This window comes from Clarias gariepinus, chromosome 13, assembly GCF_024256425.1.
Source record: "Clarias gariepinus isolate MV-2021 ecotype Netherlands chromosome 13, CGAR_prim_01v2, whole genome shotgun sequence".
Lineage (NCBI taxonomy): Eukaryota > Metazoa > Chordata > Actinopteri > Siluriformes > Clariidae > Clarias > Clarias gariepinus.
In genome coordinates, this window is record NC_071112.1 from 14,682,461 (window position 1) to 14,699,621 (window position 17,161).

General features: G+C 37.6%; 1 protein-coding gene across 4 annotated transcripts in view; it reads left to right on the forward strand.

The window, feature by feature from the left end:
* cdc42bpaa (CDC42 binding protein kinase alpha (DMPK-like) a) overlaps window positions 1-17,161 on the forward strand; it is a 57,771-nt gene that overhangs the window by 37,346 nt on the left and 3,264 nt on the right. For 2 of the 4 annotated variants that reach the window (XM_053509277.1, XM_053509279.1), the window contains 22 exons: window positions 91-196; window positions 1,918-2,042; window positions 2,140-2,245; window positions 2,408-2,556; window positions 2,801-2,892; window positions 2,974-3,050; window positions 3,286-3,324; window positions 4,564-4,683; window positions 5,308-5,391; window positions 5,910-6,015; window positions 6,106-6,242; window positions 6,373-6,512; window positions 7,067-7,148; window positions 8,096-8,315; window positions 8,408-8,470; window positions 8,567-9,160; window positions 9,252-9,349; window positions 9,541-9,625; window positions 12,989-13,112; window positions 13,247-13,364; window positions 14,709-14,826; window positions 14,962-15,125. In XM_053509277.1, the coding sequence (XP_053365252.1) occupies window positions 91-196; window positions 1,918-2,042; window positions 2,140-2,245; window positions 2,408-2,556; window positions 2,801-2,892; window positions 2,974-3,050; window positions 3,286-3,324; window positions 4,564-4,683; window positions 5,308-5,391; window positions 5,910-6,015; window positions 6,106-6,242; window positions 6,373-6,512; window positions 7,067-7,148; window positions 8,096-8,315; window positions 8,408-8,470; window positions 8,567-9,160; window positions 9,252-9,349; window positions 9,541-9,625; window positions 12,989-13,112; window positions 13,247-13,364; window positions 14,709-14,826; window positions 14,962-15,125 (2,947 nt within the window). Of the gene's footprint in view, window positions 1-90; window positions 197-1,917; window positions 2,043-2,139; window positions 2,246-2,407; window positions 2,557-2,800; window positions 2,893-2,973; window positions 3,051-3,285; window positions 3,325-4,563; window positions 4,684-5,307; window positions 5,392-5,909; window positions 6,016-6,105; window positions 6,243-6,372; window positions 6,513-7,066; window positions 7,149-8,095; window positions 8,316-8,407; window positions 8,471-8,566; window positions 9,161-9,251; window positions 9,350-9,540; window positions 9,626-12,988; window positions 13,113-13,246; window positions 13,365-14,708; window positions 14,827-14,961; window positions 15,126-16,386; window positions 16,462-17,161 lie in introns of all 4 variants that reach the window. The other 2 variants (XM_053509280.1, XM_053509278.1) reach the window with 2 other exon arrangements.

Genomic DNA, 17,161 nt, shown 5'->3' on the forward strand with positions numbered 1-17,161 from the left:
AACTGGTGTAAAAAAAAAAATCCTTAAAATGTGCCCATTTGCTATTTTCTGTGTTTTTAAAAATTTAATAAATATTGTCACTCCCCACAGTCAGAAAGAACGAGAGGAGTTTGAGACGGACTACAAACAGAAATACGAGAGGGAAAGGGTGCTGCTAATGGAAGAGAACAAGAAGCTCTCCAGTGAACTGGATAACGTGAGCATTATGCTTGTGTCTGTTTACCGCATTGTGCCACAAACATACCCAGACACATACTCGCACCTATCTCATCTTGCTTTCCATACATCAAGCTCAAATTACAAAATTCTAAATTCAGAAGTTAATTTTTTGTTATGGGAAGCATGACTAGAGTTAATCAAAAAAGTTGTAAAAATCATGCATTGTTTTGCAAAGCAGCTACTAGAACACGGAAAGCTTTAGACAGAGCAGGTGTGTGATCCACTACCCTTTAGACAGCCTGTATACTCCGAAAGGACATTCTGGCGTCAGGAAGCCTGGCTGACTTAGCAACAAAAGACCAAAGGATAGAAAGCTGGAGCAGAATGTCTTTCCTTATAAGTTCCCACAAATGGTGTCACATTACCCAGCACTATGTTTAAAACACGCTGAGAAGCTGTTAAAGATGTGTTCTTGGTGTTTACCGGCGGTTGATGTTTACTATGCTGCATTCCTGCCACTTTCTCCATTTTTGAAAAATACTTTTCACAGTGTAATCAACATTTCCAAGTTCCCTTTGCTCCTCTCCGAAGGTTGGGGTGGAGCTCCCTATGGACTGAGTTGAGTAAGTAAGACTCTAGGCTCACTACAGCAGAAGACCCAAAATTAAAGATTGGGGTCTTAATTTTTTTAGATTAGGGAAGTTAAAATGCAGTTGTAATGCATTAGGTTTCTGCGAAAATACTGACATATTTCTTGTAATCTACGTAAATCATCCAAGTTTTGTGAAGCTTTAAAAAAACTCATTAGTGAAGCTCTTGCTTGAATAAGGGAGGAATAGCAACCGTCTTTAAAGACTTTCACTGCGTTGAACTAAATATGGATAGTTCTCAGAATGTTCTTTGGAAGTCTGTCAATGGCATCTAGGATTTATATGAAAAATAAATACAATATGAAAAATGTAATTTAAGGAACAAGAGCAACTTGCTGTCACAGCAGGGGTTCCAATCACATAAAACATGAAATGTTTGTTATAATCAATAAATTATCATAATGTAGATGAATGCTTCATTTATCCTTGAAATAAAAGCAGATTCCTCTAAATTGTCTGCAAACTGATATGTTAACCTCTTCTGGTAGTGGCAGGCTATGCTCACCTTACACCCTCTGTGACCCTGCTTATACTAATGTTTTGTTGTTCTCTGAACAAGTTGTGTTTCTGGAATGTTTACTGTATGCTGAGACCATGCCTGATAGAGCATGGATTTGCCAAGTGAGCACTACTGCTCCACATGGGGTTCTAAGAGCTGACATGGGGTTTTATGAGGCTGTTTAATAGCTTTAATAGAAACCAGGCAGTAGTTAAATACTCTCTAGTTGTGTATGCATGTTCACAATTGTTACTCTGAAAAGGTATGCTTTTTCATGCTTTTTTAAAAAAATTCTTCTATTACACAGTGACACAAATACCTTAATCTTTGCGCATTTTGTAGTCTTTGGAATTATTGTAAATAATAGTAGATAATTGTACACAATGTACATTTAAATACCTATACAGTGGAACGTTGCAAAACATGAAGCGCATGCGTGATACATGATACTCGGTACTCATAAACCAAGACTTGTTTGTTTTCCAATCCAAGGTTTCACTGTATATTAAAAAGTCCTGTATTTATGTCTCCATTATTATGTCTGTTATAAAAAATTGCTTTTAATTATATGGTAATGGTAATCTCCGCCATTACTCCATGTGTTTCTAGTTGATGATTTCACATAAGAAGTTGAACAGCAGTCACAAGCAGCTGGAGGATGAAATGCGAGAGCTAGCTGATAAGAAAGAGAGTGTGGCCCACTGGGAAGCCCAAATCACAGAGATCATACAGTGGTGTGTGTCTTATTAGAACAAGAAAAATCTTTATTGGGTGTTATAGCATTACATAATCGCTGATATCGCTGATTAAAATTTGTCTTTTGTTCCGCAGGGTGAGTGATGAAAAAGATGCACGAGGTTACCTCCAGGCTCTGGCCTCAAAGATGAATGAGGAGCTGGAGGGGCTAAGAAACACCAGTCTTGGGGCTCGCTCTACGGTATAGTTTGTTTGAGTTATTGGCCAATATTTGGACCTCTTATAAATGATTAGCATATCATATTATATTTTGTATAACTTAATGATTAAATCAAAGTGAATGAATGTTAGACAACATTTTTGCGAAAACAGCTGTTTTTTTCGCGGTCTTTCTCCATGACAGGACATGCCATGGAAGATGCGACGATTGGCTAAGCTGGACATGTCTGCTCGTCTGGAGCTGCAGTCTGCACTGGACTCTGAGATAAAAGCAAAACAAACCATCCAAGATGAACTCAACAAAGTGAAGGCTGCCAACATGGCCACTGAGTGGTAAAGCTAGTGACCTCTAGAGATTTTAATGCTGTTTGTTGGGATTCTAGAATTTGATAGAATTTGGGATTTGATAGAAGCAAATAGACTATTAAATATAAAGTATATTTTTATTTTGTACTGTCAACCAATTATAGATAGAATGATTTGGCCCCAACATTACAGTGATATCTGGCTGGAAGTCTGGGAGATTTGCACAGATTTAATTATCTGAATGTTCCTTTGTTTTTGTTTTCTCGACCAGCAAACTCCAGGACTCTGAAAAGAGAAATCAGGACTTACAGACGGAAATTGAAAGACTAAAACGAGAAACGGAAGAACTACGTTTGTCTAAGGGTAAATTCCCCTAACATCTTATCACAGATTATGATTTACAGTTAATGTACATTTTTCTATGAAACTTTTTTTGTGTTGCAGGTGTAAAGAATCAAGATTCACACAACTCGTTCCTTGCATTCCTCAATGCCCCAGCCTCTGCAGTGGAACACTTTGATGTTAGTACTGATAAACTAAGCACTTGGGAATGTTGTAATAATTTTAGTCGTAATATATCTGAGATAGATAACCATCAAATCTCCATATGGCTGTCTTTTCTTGGGACAGCTGCTTATAATCCCAAATTCATTTCTGAATCTTGTTTCTCTCAAAATGTTTTTAAATAAGCCCTATCTGTATTACTAGTCCATGTATTAACATAATCTTCAACTTTTGTTGTTGTTTATATTGAAGCGATCTCCTGCCTGTGGTCAAGCCAGCAAAGGCAGACATGTAAGCTCTTGGTTTGTCCTTGTGGGGCATTGAGTGCAGTAACAAAGTCGTATTGGCATTGCGATATTCTCTGTGGCTTTAATGCATGTGTTTACATTTTCATATTGCATGGGTGTGGATTTGTACATGGATGTCACTGTGATCTTTAGTATTTGGGTCATAACCATATGTGTATAACTCTTTACTGATTCTCAGTTCTGTGTCTGTAAACTGGGCTGGGTCTCCTTCCTTCTACCTGATATAGCCATATTTAAAACTGTATATATTTACTTTTACATTTACATTTACATTTAGTTATTAGTCAGACAGTCTTATCCAGAGCGACTTACAAAAGTGCTTATGTTTTTGTTTATATTTACTTAAGCCAGGATTTTTAGAGTATGTGCAGGGAGTGCCTTGAATATAATCATAACCATGATTTAACAATTATCTATAGCACATGGGCTCTCTTTTTATGTGACTAGCATCTTTTTTAGCATCTATTTTCAAGGCATGAATGTTTTGTTTTGGCTGTTTTTTTGGGGGGCGGGTGGGGTCTTTCTTTGATCTACGCTATATGGCCAAAGGTTTGTGGACACCTGATCGTCACATATTTGTTACCTTTCTAAACTACAGTGAGGCTAAAAAGCCCAAGCATGTTTTAGCATGGTCCATGAAGACTTAGATGTGAATGTCAGATGTTCACAAAATTTTGACCAGACCATGTTTTTTTTTTAAGGCACAATCATGAAATTGATTTAACTTTTTATATGCATGTATTTTAATACAAAAGAATGTTGGAATGTACTTTGGAATGTAAATGTTCATTATTTTTTCCTCAGAGCACTTTGTGTGATATAAAATTAGCACAGAACAAATTAAGTGTTTTGAAATTCATGATTGTGGCCTTAACCATTGGAATGTGCATTCTTTGTTGAAGACATACCATGTAAGCAGCTATGAATGTATAAAATGATTACAAACAAGCAATAATTAAGATTTTCCTAGGATTTAAGAGCTCTCTTACATCTCATATTGGTGGAAATTAAATTTTTCATTTTATATATATATACAGTAATATGGTAGGAATATAAAGATATTGTAGAACATTATTACATTCTAGTAGGATATACTGCAATATATTTAAATAGTCTCAAAATTTAACAACTAATCTTTAGCAATATAATCCTAGAAAACTCAACTAGAGTAATGAAGGTTAGCATTTTACCTTTGTGTCTGACTCCTCCTTTACTCCCTTAGATTGACTCCATTGACAACTTTAGTGTGTCAAACCCGCCATCCCGAGATGAAGATCGCAAGTCCCAAGTTGTATCCCACTCTCGTTCTCCCTCCTCCACCAGCGACATGGAGCCTTTAGAGGTGCATTTTACAAACATACAAACACTCATACCTGGCCAAAATAAGTCGCCTCTTTGGAAGGGTCTGCAAAGAAACAGCTAAGAAGATGTGGTAAACTGTTAGCTTCTGAGGAAGTATGCTGTCTAAAAAAACAATCATGAATAACTGTGAGTGGAAGTCACTTAAATGCTATATGAAAAAGGTCATGTGGTTTGATAAGTCTAGATTGACAGTGCAGTTGCCACATCAGGGTAATAAGGGAAGCCCGTGAAGTGATGGACCTCCTATTTATTTATACAGTTGCACCCACTCGACAAGCCTCTGGAGGCAGTAAAGTGGAGTAAGCTTGACTACCTGAATGTAATGTCAATTTATGATTTTTATTAATTTATTTATTTTGGTTATTGTTATTTATTTTTCACCCCTTATGGCATGGACAAAATCCAGAATTCAAATCATTAAAGAGTTATGGGAGTATGAAGAATAAATTTCACACATTTGGCCACCACATTGCGAGCTATATTTAAATTTAAGGCAGACAAACAAAAAATTAAATTGGTCGACTTTTTGGGCCAAGCAGTGTATGTGGAATAATGAAGAGTGATAATTGTGTCAAAGTGCTAATGAATAACTTTATTGTTCCAGCCGTTAGATTATCCCCATAAAGGTACACAGACGCCTACCATGCGATCGGGAGGATACAGCAGCACTGGGTTTCCCATACCCAAGGTATTGATTGCTGTTTATTTTTGTAAATCAATTATTAAATATACTTAAATGTGCTAAAATTAAGAAGTGGCATTTAAAAAATATATATATTAACAGTGGGGTTGGTGATTCTTCATAATTTTGTAATATTCTCAAATTATCATAGTTAAACAATAATATATTATTATAATATTATCTTGTATATCGATATATAACATAAAGCAATAAATTTTGTTTTAAAATATTTATACTTTAAGTTTTTCTTTTCCTGACTTGTGTATACATTTTTTGGCGCCTCTTTATGCTCAACCCCTGTAATGTTTTTAGAATCTATAGACAAGAGGAGAAATGTCCTAAAAAAAGCATCTCTGTTTGCATATTAATCATCATGCCTGTAAATTCATAAAGTTCCCTTGTTTGCAAAAGAGTTCAGGTCTTTCTGCCTGTTTTGTTTATTGAAAAACACTGGCTTTTTAGACCAAATTAAGTTAGATGTACTCAGAGTTATTTGCATTTAGATTTTCTTTACTCATTTGCAGCCAAAAGCTCATCAGTTTGTGGTGAAGTCCTTCACTGCTCCCACTAAGTGTAACCAGTGCACTTCTTTGATGGTTGGACTTATCCGACAAGGATGCATATGTGAAGGTGATTGACACTACAACTAATTTTTTTTTAAAAGAATAATGTAATGATGGTTTTTAGATTCCATTTACTTACTTCTTTGCTCTCGTACAGTCTGCAACTTCTCGTGTCATGTGACATGTGCGGACAGAGCCCCTGCCGTGTGTCCCATTCCGCCAGACCAAACAAAAGGTCCACTTGGGATTGACACACAGAAAGGCATTGGCACAGCTTATGAGGGCCATGTTAGGGTAAGAAGCTCTGCTCTCTGCTGTCATCACTTTTATAGGCAATTGAGTTATTAGGGCCTTAACTTTCTGTCTTGACTGTGTAGTACAGATAATTTGTGAGACGAATCTTTATTTTTGTGATTATTTCTAGGTGCCTAAGCCAGCAGGGGTGAAGAAAGGCTGGCAGAAAGCCCTTGCTGTTGTGTGTGACTTTAAGTTGTTCCTCTATGAGCTTGCGGAGGGCAAAGTTGCACAGCCCAGTGTCGTGGTTAGCCAGGTCATTGACATGCGGTCAGTCACTATTGAGAACCACTTACAGATGTGTTATACTGTCTGTCACCAATAATGTTTGCATACAGCATAATCAGTACCTAATTTAACTGATGCCTTAAATACGCAATTGTTTTTCTAAAATTGAGCATGCACTCATAATTTTCTAAATTTTCAATAGCTGAATTTGAACATGGATACCTGTGAGGGTGTGTATCTTAAGATTTTGTTGGGGGCGGGGAGACCTCCAAAAAAATGCCTTTTTAAAACAAATTTTGTCATATGGATGAGAAGTAGGATGTGAAGGGGCACACAAACAGACCTTTAGTAACTTTGGTAGATAAGGGGTATGAATAAGTCAACATTCTGTTTTGTCTCAGTTGTGGAAAGAAATCTGTAAAACAGTTAGGCTAGTGATAATGGTAAACGGACAACAGACTCTAAAACATAAAAGAATTATGTGGAATTTGTAATCAGAATGATTTATTTAGGAAAAGTAAAAATTGTGACATTTAAACATAGCGATTGCTGTCTGGGCCTTTAGACTTTGTCTGAAAATTCTCTTCTTTCTGCAGGGATGAGGATTTTGCAGTCAGTTCAGTACTAGCATCTGATGTCATCCATGCCAATAGGAAGGACATTCCCTGTATTTTCAGGGTAAGTTTAACCCAGGGTTTGGGCTTGTTTGGTTTTAATTAACTATAACAGATATTTCTTCTGGAGCTAATTTACAGTAATTTGCACAAACGACTTGCCCTCGAAACAGTTATCATAGGTTCTCATAATATATCATAAGATTAGAATACACAATTTTTGAGCAGGTGGTGCAGGAGCTAGTTAAATAAGCAAGTTAAAATATTTTACTGAAGCTTTTAAAATATGTTTATTCATAAGTTGAACTGTAAAGAAATAATCAATGTTATTTTAGTATATTTCAAAGTTCATTTTTAAAATAAATTTACAGATAATTAATTAGTGACCAAAACATGTGATAGTTACTAGCTTAGTAAATTCTTGACCTCGTCAGATTTGTCTTTAATTATACACTTTTGTCATCATCTTTATACATACCTGTAGAATCTTTAAATGTGATTTACAAGTTAGTGTTTTTCAAAATTCTTTGGGCTTCATGATGCTGTTTGTTTACTAATGTAAACCTCTGACGGTTTCACAGAACAGCTATTTAGTAATTAGGTAACCTCTAAAGTTAATTAATTCCCCTGAATTTTAGTTAAAACCATTTATAATTTTTTTTCCCACTTCACAGTTATGTGCTACTTTGTCTTGGTCTATTATGTAAAATCTCAATAAAATACATTTACGTTTGTGGTTCTAACGTGACAGAGAAAAGATAAAGAGGTATGAATACTTTTGCAGGGAACTGTTAATGTCAAGTACACATATATAAACAACTTTAGACTCTTAGGGTTTACGTAAGTTAAAAAATGTTTACAGTCACAGCAAGTTTGTTGTAACGAGATTTGACCGTATTTAAAAAGCTTTTGTTTTCAAAGTAACACAGGATGGAGCGGTTTGTTCCCATTGAAGGTTTTTGGCTCTGTTACTATTCCATTAAATAATCTTACCTGTTGTCTCGCCTTCAGGTCACAGCGTCTCAGCTCTCTACATCTGGCAGTAAAAAATGCTCCATCCTAATCCTGGCTGACAACGATCAGGAAAAGAATAAGTGGGTGGGACTGCTAAATGAGCTGCACCGTCTCCTAAGGAAGAACAAGTTAAAGGAGCGCTCTGTTTATGTCCCTAAAGAAGCTTATGACTGCACCCTGCCTCTAATCAAAACCACCCAGTCTGCTGCTATTCTAGGTGCTTCAGCAACACAATCAAAAGTACTTTAAGCCTTCTGCACATTATCGTATAGAATAACATTCCCACTTATCTTTTTATTTTATTTTCAGATCATGAGAGGATAGCTCTGGGCAATGAGGAGGGACTGTACGTTATCCACGTCACCAAAGATGGTACATCTTTTTTTGTACTAATAAAATCTGAATCATAATTTTCACTACTTCCTCCAGATTCCTCATTCATTTCTTTTTCTTCTTGATGTTACATAGAGATTGTCAAGGTAGGGGACAATAAAAAGGTCCACCTGATTGACTTGATTCCCTCTGAGCAGCTGCTAGCGGTCATCTCCGGCCGTAACCGTCACGTTCGGCTTTTCTCCATGGCATCTCTGGACGATCGGGACACAGAGTTCTACAAACTTCCTGAGACTAAAGGCTGCCAGACATTGGTGTCTGGCATGGTGAAGCATGGGGTTCGCCCTTGCCTGTGTGTTGCCATGAAGAGACAGGTAATTTGCTACGAGCTCTGCAAGGGTAAAACACGGTACAGGAAACTGCGGGAGCTGCAGGTTCCCGGGGCGGTGCAGTGGATGGCTCTACAGGGGGATAAGTTGTGTGTGGGTTATCAGGCTGGATTCCTACGCTACAGCTTGCAAGGAGATGGACCTCCCATTAGCCTGCTCCATCCAGAGGATCACACCCTGGCTTTCATTGGGCAGCTAGGCTTGGATGCACTCTGCGCTGTGGAAATTTCCAGCAAAGAGTTACTCTTGTGCTTTAGCAGCATCGGTGTTTACGTTGACTGCCAGGGGAGGCGCTCACGCCAGCAGGAGCTGATGTGGCCAGCTGTGCCAACTGCCTGTTGTAAGTGCTGTCAACACTATAAATCTGTCAGATAATCACTCACTAATGGATGCCGTCTACAATAACTGCACTTACATTTTGTCCTCTGCAGGTTATAATGCACCTTACTTATCAGTGTACAGCGAGAATGCAGTGGATGTGTTTGATGTAAACAGTATGGAGTGGATTCAGACGATTCCTCTGAAAAAAGTAAATATTTAAGACACAGCTAGTACTCAGAAAAATTATTTATTTTATCATTTAATCATTTGATTTTGATAGTTGTTGAAAGTTGTTTTTTGTTATTGTTTTTGTTTTTTTCATTAAAAATGAAAACAATAACTAATAATTTGTAACATGTAAGTAAACACATTTGTTGTGATTTTGCACTTCTTGTTTAGGTTCATCCTCTGAACACAGACGGCTCATTGAACCTGCTAGGGCTGGAGACAGTACGCCTAATCTACTTTAAAAATAAAACAGCAGGTACGTGCCATATCTAAATCTTGTGGGTGAAACGAGGCATAAATCGTAATTTAATGTGGTTGGTTTCTTGATAAGTATTATTTAAAATCTAAGTACCGTGGAACCTCGGGTTACGAGCATAATTCGATCTGGAATGGGCTCGTATTCCAAAACACTTGTAAACCAAATTTAATTTTCCCATAAGAAATAATGGAAACTCAAATTATTCATCCTACAGCCCAAAAAAATAAATACATAAAAATAATTAATACAAAATATAAAGTAAAAATAAAACAAAACTTACACTTGCACTTTACCTTTAAAAAAAAGTACAAATAAATCCAGACAGATAAGTGTTTCCGTTTGTGCATGCAGGCGCTGTGTGTGTGTGTGTGTGTGTGTGTGTGTGTGTGTGTGTGTGTGTGTGTGTGTGTGTGTGTGTGTGTGTGTGTAATGTGCGTGCACACACACACACACCCTTTCGCCTTTACAATACCCCTCCACCCCCTCCTCCACTCGTCTTCTCAAACACACACACACTCTCTGCCTTACACAGAAACTCTGCTCTGTTGCGATTCTTTTCAAAGGTAAAGTGAGAAACAACAGGCTGATACAGAGAGAAAAATGGATCTTTACCCTCTAATGAGACTTGCTCTGGCTTCATACGTGCACACACACACACACACGGGCTGTACAAACACGCTTACAAACACAAAATAAAATATGTTTCACACACACACGTGGTCACAGTGTTATAGTAAACAGTACAGTACATGGACGTTGATTATACAAGTAAGAGATGAGCACTAAGAACCAACAGGGTAGACGATTACCCACAATTCCGCAGCGCAAGAGAGAGAAAAACCGTTGGCTTGGTTGTGATCACGTGACGCTCGGCGTCAAAACAAGAAGCGCATGCGTGGTACATGATACTCGGGGCTCGTAAACCAAGACGATGCTCGTTTTTTTTAAAGTCAAAATTATTCAAAATCTTTGCTCGTTTTACGGAACACTCGTAAACTGCGTTACTCGTAATCCGAGGTTCCACTGTACAGTAATTGACCTCATTCTCTTAGTCGTAAGAAAACAAATTCTGTGCTTTAGAATATTAACTAAATTAAACATGACTAATTTTGCCTCTGGTAAACTAGGTTTCCAGTCCTCGGGAAAATGTTCATTTTAAATACGTCTCAATAAAATATTTCTGTCCACAAATTAGTTTAATATGTATCTCAATTTGAGAAAGTTTTTGAAGCCCTGATAATGCTGCTTGTATGACTCTGAGTCTCAAGGTGTGGCTGTTTGAGGGTGGGAGTATGGGATTGTATGTTAGTGTTTTTTTTTTTTATTTCATCTAAGGGGGAACTATATATTCCACGATGATATAGAAAAAAATGTTATAATAAATTTTTCTATATTGACCATGATTGACAAGTATATTATATACATGAAAATTTCTAACACAATCAGAACACCATTTTCTTTTTCTGCATAGATTAGAATAACACTAATTGTATATATCATATTAAATCACTAATTTTTAAAACATTTAATTGTTTTTGGTAGAATGACAAAGAAAATATACAAATATAATTCACGGTATTACAAAATATAAAATATTATACTAATTTACATAGGGAATCTTCTACCTACATATTGGTTAAATATCTTAAGCCATAAAATAACTTCTAACACCATGTAAAATAACAGCCAGGTTTTAAATCACATTTTGGGTTTATTACATACGTTTTTCAACATTTTAGTCTCATGTACATCACGGGTGGCTTTTTTTTTACCCCAAAACCAAGCCACTGGGTTTCTGTAACCATGACAACTATAACCGAGAGCAAGTGCATGCCAGAGAAAGTGTACATCATTCTATGCACCAAAACACAGAGTTTGAGTTTTTTTTTCACAATTTATTGTAAATCTTTATTAGTTTATTCACTAATAGCTAAAAAGTGGAAAACTTTCTAATGATGTAATGTTTGTTTAACAATGAGCTTTTGATCTGGGGTTTGGCTTTTAATATGTCTAGCTAGGTAGTACTTATGACAACAATGCAATTTGTGTTACTGTTCTCATTTATTAACAGGAATATATAAGATCTCTGTCAGCGCCTCTTACCCTCTGTTTTTTTTTTTTTGTTTTTTTTTTTTTTGGTCAAACTCTACTTTGGAGGATAGTGCACATAAATCTTCATCTCCTAAATTTACCAACAACCCCTCATTGGTTCCTGTTTAGGTGATCAAAGCGTGTCATCATTATCAACGTAAATTTTATTGTGATTCTGATTAACAATCATTCTATCACCCAGACCTAGTGGCCATGCAGTGTGATTATCGCCTGCTGTTATTCCAGTAAATTAGCTCATTAGAACAGTGTGGATATGAGAAGTATGTTTTTTAAAGCCCCTTTAGCATATACTATTCTTAAATATATATATATATATATATATATATATATATATATATATATATATATATATATATATTTCTTATAATCTTAATTTCTATAATATATCTTAAAAAATAAAGAGCAGGCTACTTTTTCAGAGGGAAGAACAGTAATCAGACATGACATTTCAGGGAAAATCATTATGACCTGTATTGTGTAGGTTTCCCTTAGTGCCACCCCAGGACCTCTGAGGCTGTGCTATGGTGTTTGGAACCAGGACAGTGACACCAGATTATTTGGGTGCTGTGAGGTCGGGCCTCCATGGATTGGACTTGCTTGTCCAGAGTATCTCATGGTTGCTTGAGCTGGGGAGTTTGGAGGTCAGGTTCTTTGCCTGACGGGCCCAACCTGTGATGCACCGTTAGTTCTGATGCCTTTCTGTCATGGCCAGCATTGATTTAAATTAGCTTTTCTGTAGGATCAGACCTCGGGCTAGCCTTTGCTCCCAACAGGCATAAATGAGCCTTGGGTGCCCATGATCAGTGTTATGTAATATTAACGTTATGGCTTACGGGTATATGTCTGTCTAATTAAGTTTTAAGTTTATTACACTTTGCATAATATATGCCATATGGATATAGGCAGCAATTATTTGTGTTTATTATGCAGACACACATAATTATATCTAATTATATAACTAGTCTTCAACTGAATGAACAAAATATGCTTCATTGTTACACCCGTAATAAATAACCCAGTAAACTGTAAACATAACTGTGCTGTATTTGTCACTGTTTATGGCCACAAGAGACAAACCTTGAGTAAACCCAGAGAATTGTTGTGAACATGATGATATCACTGATTACATAATTAAAGAATTATAATCAGCACTGGATTACATTTCCTCAGTAATTTAACCAACACTGTTCATTAATTAGAAAGTTGGATAGGGTGATGATGTCTGTACTGTAATGTCATCTGTTACAGAGGGGGACGAGCTGGTGGTTCCAGAGACGTCTGATAACAGCCGGAAGCAGATGGTCCGCAGCATGACGAGCAAACGCCGCTTTTCCTTCAGAGTTCCAGAAGAGGAGAGACTGCAACAACGGAGGTGAATACGGAAGAGCATACAGATCAGTATGCTTCATATGAAAATATGAAGAGCATTTATGGTGTTTTTGCATGAATAGTAAACATTATGATCTGAGCTCCTCTTCATTGATTTGATGGTATTGTTTGATGTAGAGAGATGCTTAGAGATCCAGAGATGAGGAATAAGTTGATTTCAAATCCCACCAACTTCAACCATGTTGTTCATATGGGTCCTGGAGATGGGATCCAAATACTTAAGGATCTTCCAATGGTAACACACTTTTTTATTATTTTATTTTAAACACCTTGCTGCCTTCCATCTTATTTATTTTAACTTTGTCAAATTTCCTAGCACTCCTAATTATTTGGTATCATGTCCGTTCTTGGTATTTTTGGTTCTCCCTTTCCCATTTCTTATTTAAGGTGTCTATGGGTTTTTTTTTCCCACTTCTCACTATTTCTGTTCCCTCATTTCACTGTCTTGACTCTTTGTGCTGTAGCCTGGTTCACCCCTCCCTTCTCCCTGCCTGCGCCTCATCTCCACCCCCACCAGCTTTGAGCATGTCTATCACATGACTGTCACCTCTGCTGACCAGTACCTCTCCCAGGACTCCCCTCTTTCCTCCTACTCCCCATCCCTAAGCTCTGCTCCTGGGACTCCCGCCTCCATCTGCTCTCTGGTAGGGCTAGTAGAGACCCTTGCATAATTTATCAACCTTTAAAATAAGACCCTGATTTTTAAGATGTGAAATAAGTACTGAATTGGCTGCGTGACCAGACAGATGGTTTTTTTTAATGGTTGCATGAAAGATGTCACAAGTAGAAGTACAAAACTTATAAGGGGCTCATGTGCTGTTCATTCTCAGTAGACATGGCAAATTTAGATTTTAGAAAAAGCAAGCAAAACAACTGAAGTGTAACAATTACTAAACACAACAGGATGTGACAAAGCACCATGATATGAACATAACATTTTTTAATGTCAGGGGCCTATTAGTTTGAATTGAGACTGCCATGAGAAATACATTTTTATCAGTATTAACCCCACAAAATTGCCTAGTCTTTAAGCCAAAATGATAAAAAAAAAAAAACATGTACTAGTTCACTTAAGACACAACTAATCCTCACCTTTTGTTAGTAAATCGAAAATTTCTTTTGTGGTTGTAATAAAATGTGTTTTTTTACACATAAAATATTTAGTTAACAAGTACCCCACTTAAGCACATTGGGTTTCATTATATCTTTCTCGAAAGATTCATTGGGTTTAATGCGGATTTAAACATGAAAAGTACACAACACAGATATCATTGTATAAATCAGGGGTTTGCAAGGTAGGTCCTAGAGACCTGCAGTCCTGCAGATTTCAGCACTGACTCCAACACCTCACATTCCTGTAGCCTCAGTAATCCAGAAGACATTGATTAGCTTGTTGAGGTGTGTGTGATTAGGTTTGGAGCTGAACTCTGCAGGATTGCGGCTCTCTAGGAACGAACTTGCCTACTTGGTATATTGGTATATTTGTTTTTTTGTTTTTCTATGTTTTAATGGTTTTTAATATTTATGTAATTAGATATGTGTAAATCAATATATTCTGATTTCCAAATGTTCTGTTCAGAATCTTCGTCCTCAAGAGAGCCGGGGAGTCCTGGGCGGCTCCGTCAGCATCCCCTCTATAACAAAAGCCAGACCTGAACCAGGCCGCTCCATGAGTGCCAGCAGTGGCCTCGGCACAAGTAAGTTTTTGCAGTGAAACTATATAAGAAATAGTAAAAAAAGATGTATCTTAAAAAAGCCAATAATTGAAACTGCCAGGTAAAAGTTTTTGTTCAGTGCAGTAATGGTCACATGGTTTGGTGTTTGCCTCCTAGCTTCGACCTCACAGAATGGCAGTGCTCTTAGGAGGGAGTTCTCTAGTGGGAGTTACGGCTCCAACAAGCGGCAGACGATGACCTCACCCTCTGAGGGCTCACTCTCATCAGGGGGAGGCATGGACTGTGCAGGTGATGCCCCCCTTTCCCAGTTTGACAGAGAGGTACGTAATTGTACTGCGGGGGAGGGCTTAAACCACATGTAATTCATTTAACTGGTGATACATTTCTTGCCAAATAGTTTTTGTTGCAAAAGCAAACCAGACAAAAATATATAAATAGTGCATTTTTATTAGTTTGCATTGCTAAACTAATAAAAGTGCATCATTTTACATCAGTGTTTCTCAACCCTGGACCTGGAGGACCACCTGATCTGCGCATTTTGTTTTCCCTGCTCTACCTTGCCCCTTCAGTTCAGAAAAGGCTGTTAATTAGCTGATTAGTTTTGATTAGGTATGCTGTAAGGTGAGAAAACACTAAAACATACAGGATAGTTCACTTGAAAAAGAACTAAAAATTTTGTAATAACTCTCACTATGATGAACCAAAATGCATTTTTAATTGATTGCATTACATGCGATGCTGGAAGTGATCTTTGTTTTCTGCCAGCCGAGTGTATCGGCAAGCATGTCGCGGGGAATAGCAGCAATTTCACGTTAGGTGTCAGGAACACAATATTTCTTCCTAAATTAACTTTAACATCGCTTAAACTATTCGGTGACCCAATAGGTTCGCACCATGTAGATGCGCTGCTCATTACTGTACACCACCGTCCCGATTAGAAGTCAAGTGAGTGAGTGCAGGGTTATGGCATTAAACGGCACAATGGCTGTCTGTCGCCCACTTTATCGGTCCAATTTGGGGGCATCCCGGAGTGTTCGAAGCTCTGTATTCTGAAAAGCACATTGTACGTTGTTTTGTTCAGAGCTTTTCGTTTTAGCAAGAGTTATTACAAAATATTCTGGGCCTCTTTCGAGTGAATCACCCTGTACAAGGCAGGCAGGCGGTCCAGTGTTAAGAACCACTGATGTAGATGATTAGTGTGTTTTATTCCGTGTATGGGATCTCTTAGACTTTCAGAAAGCTGTAACAGGTAAAGTCTTCATGCCTGGAATTTTTTTTGCTTCATTCTGTTTTTTCACTGTGCAGCAGTGACAGGAGTGACACCAAGCCAAAGTTATTTTTGCTCTATAGCATGGTATTGTTTTTGAGCTGTCCATGCTGCATATAGAAAATCCAGGCTTTTTCACACTTAAAAAAAAGGTCCTGTCCTTTCTTTCCCACGCTATGTGCATGAATCGAGTGGCACCATGTCTAGAGAATGAGCGATACTGTTCCACTTGAGAACAAATCGCATACTCTACACTTCACGCATGTGTGTGTGGACTCCATTATGACATGTGGCCAATGTGTGACTCTCTGTAGTGGAAGACAGTTTCTCCCACAGGCAAGACCCCTGATGTGAAATGGACTTTAAGGACCCTGTTTAGTAGGATTAAGGTAACCAGCAGCACTATGTGATAAAGCACCCCTCTTGTATCCTGCCTTTTAGCATCAAATAATCCTGTTAGACTAGTGGGTGCTCCGTGTTTGTATTAGAGATCTTCATAGGTTTTGTTAAGCCTAAATCCCCCCCAAGACTGAAATGCTACTTAAGTATATAACTGGTTCGGTGAGACACTGGGAAGAGACAACCTTACCTTCTTACCTACCTCATGCTAAGACCTCTGTGAAAGTCATGGACTGACAGCATGATGAAGCATTTACTATGAATATCATTAACAGAGAGTAAACCTGAACTGAAATCATGAAGTTAAAATAGTAATACAGTACATAGTAGGAGGACCTGGTACTTACATTTAGCTCAAGTTTGTCATATATTGGCTAGAACTGTCTTATTCTGCCTGTGTTTGTGTTACACCTGTGAAGATCTCTGGCCTGCAGCACTTCCCTTGGATTCTGTAGCAACTCTCTGTAAGAATAGAACGTTCCAGATGTTCTCCCTCTACACATGGAGCTGACTGGTTGATGATTTAGGCAGTAGAGTAAAGCCAGTACCCTAATCCCAGATACTGATGTCTAACTGGGTTAGAATATTATCACAGCCTCACTTAAGTAGTATTTGTTAGGTAAAGGCTCCATCTCACGTGTACTAGCTAGTAATTTGTCGTTTAAACTTTTTTTTTGCTGCACAAAAAAA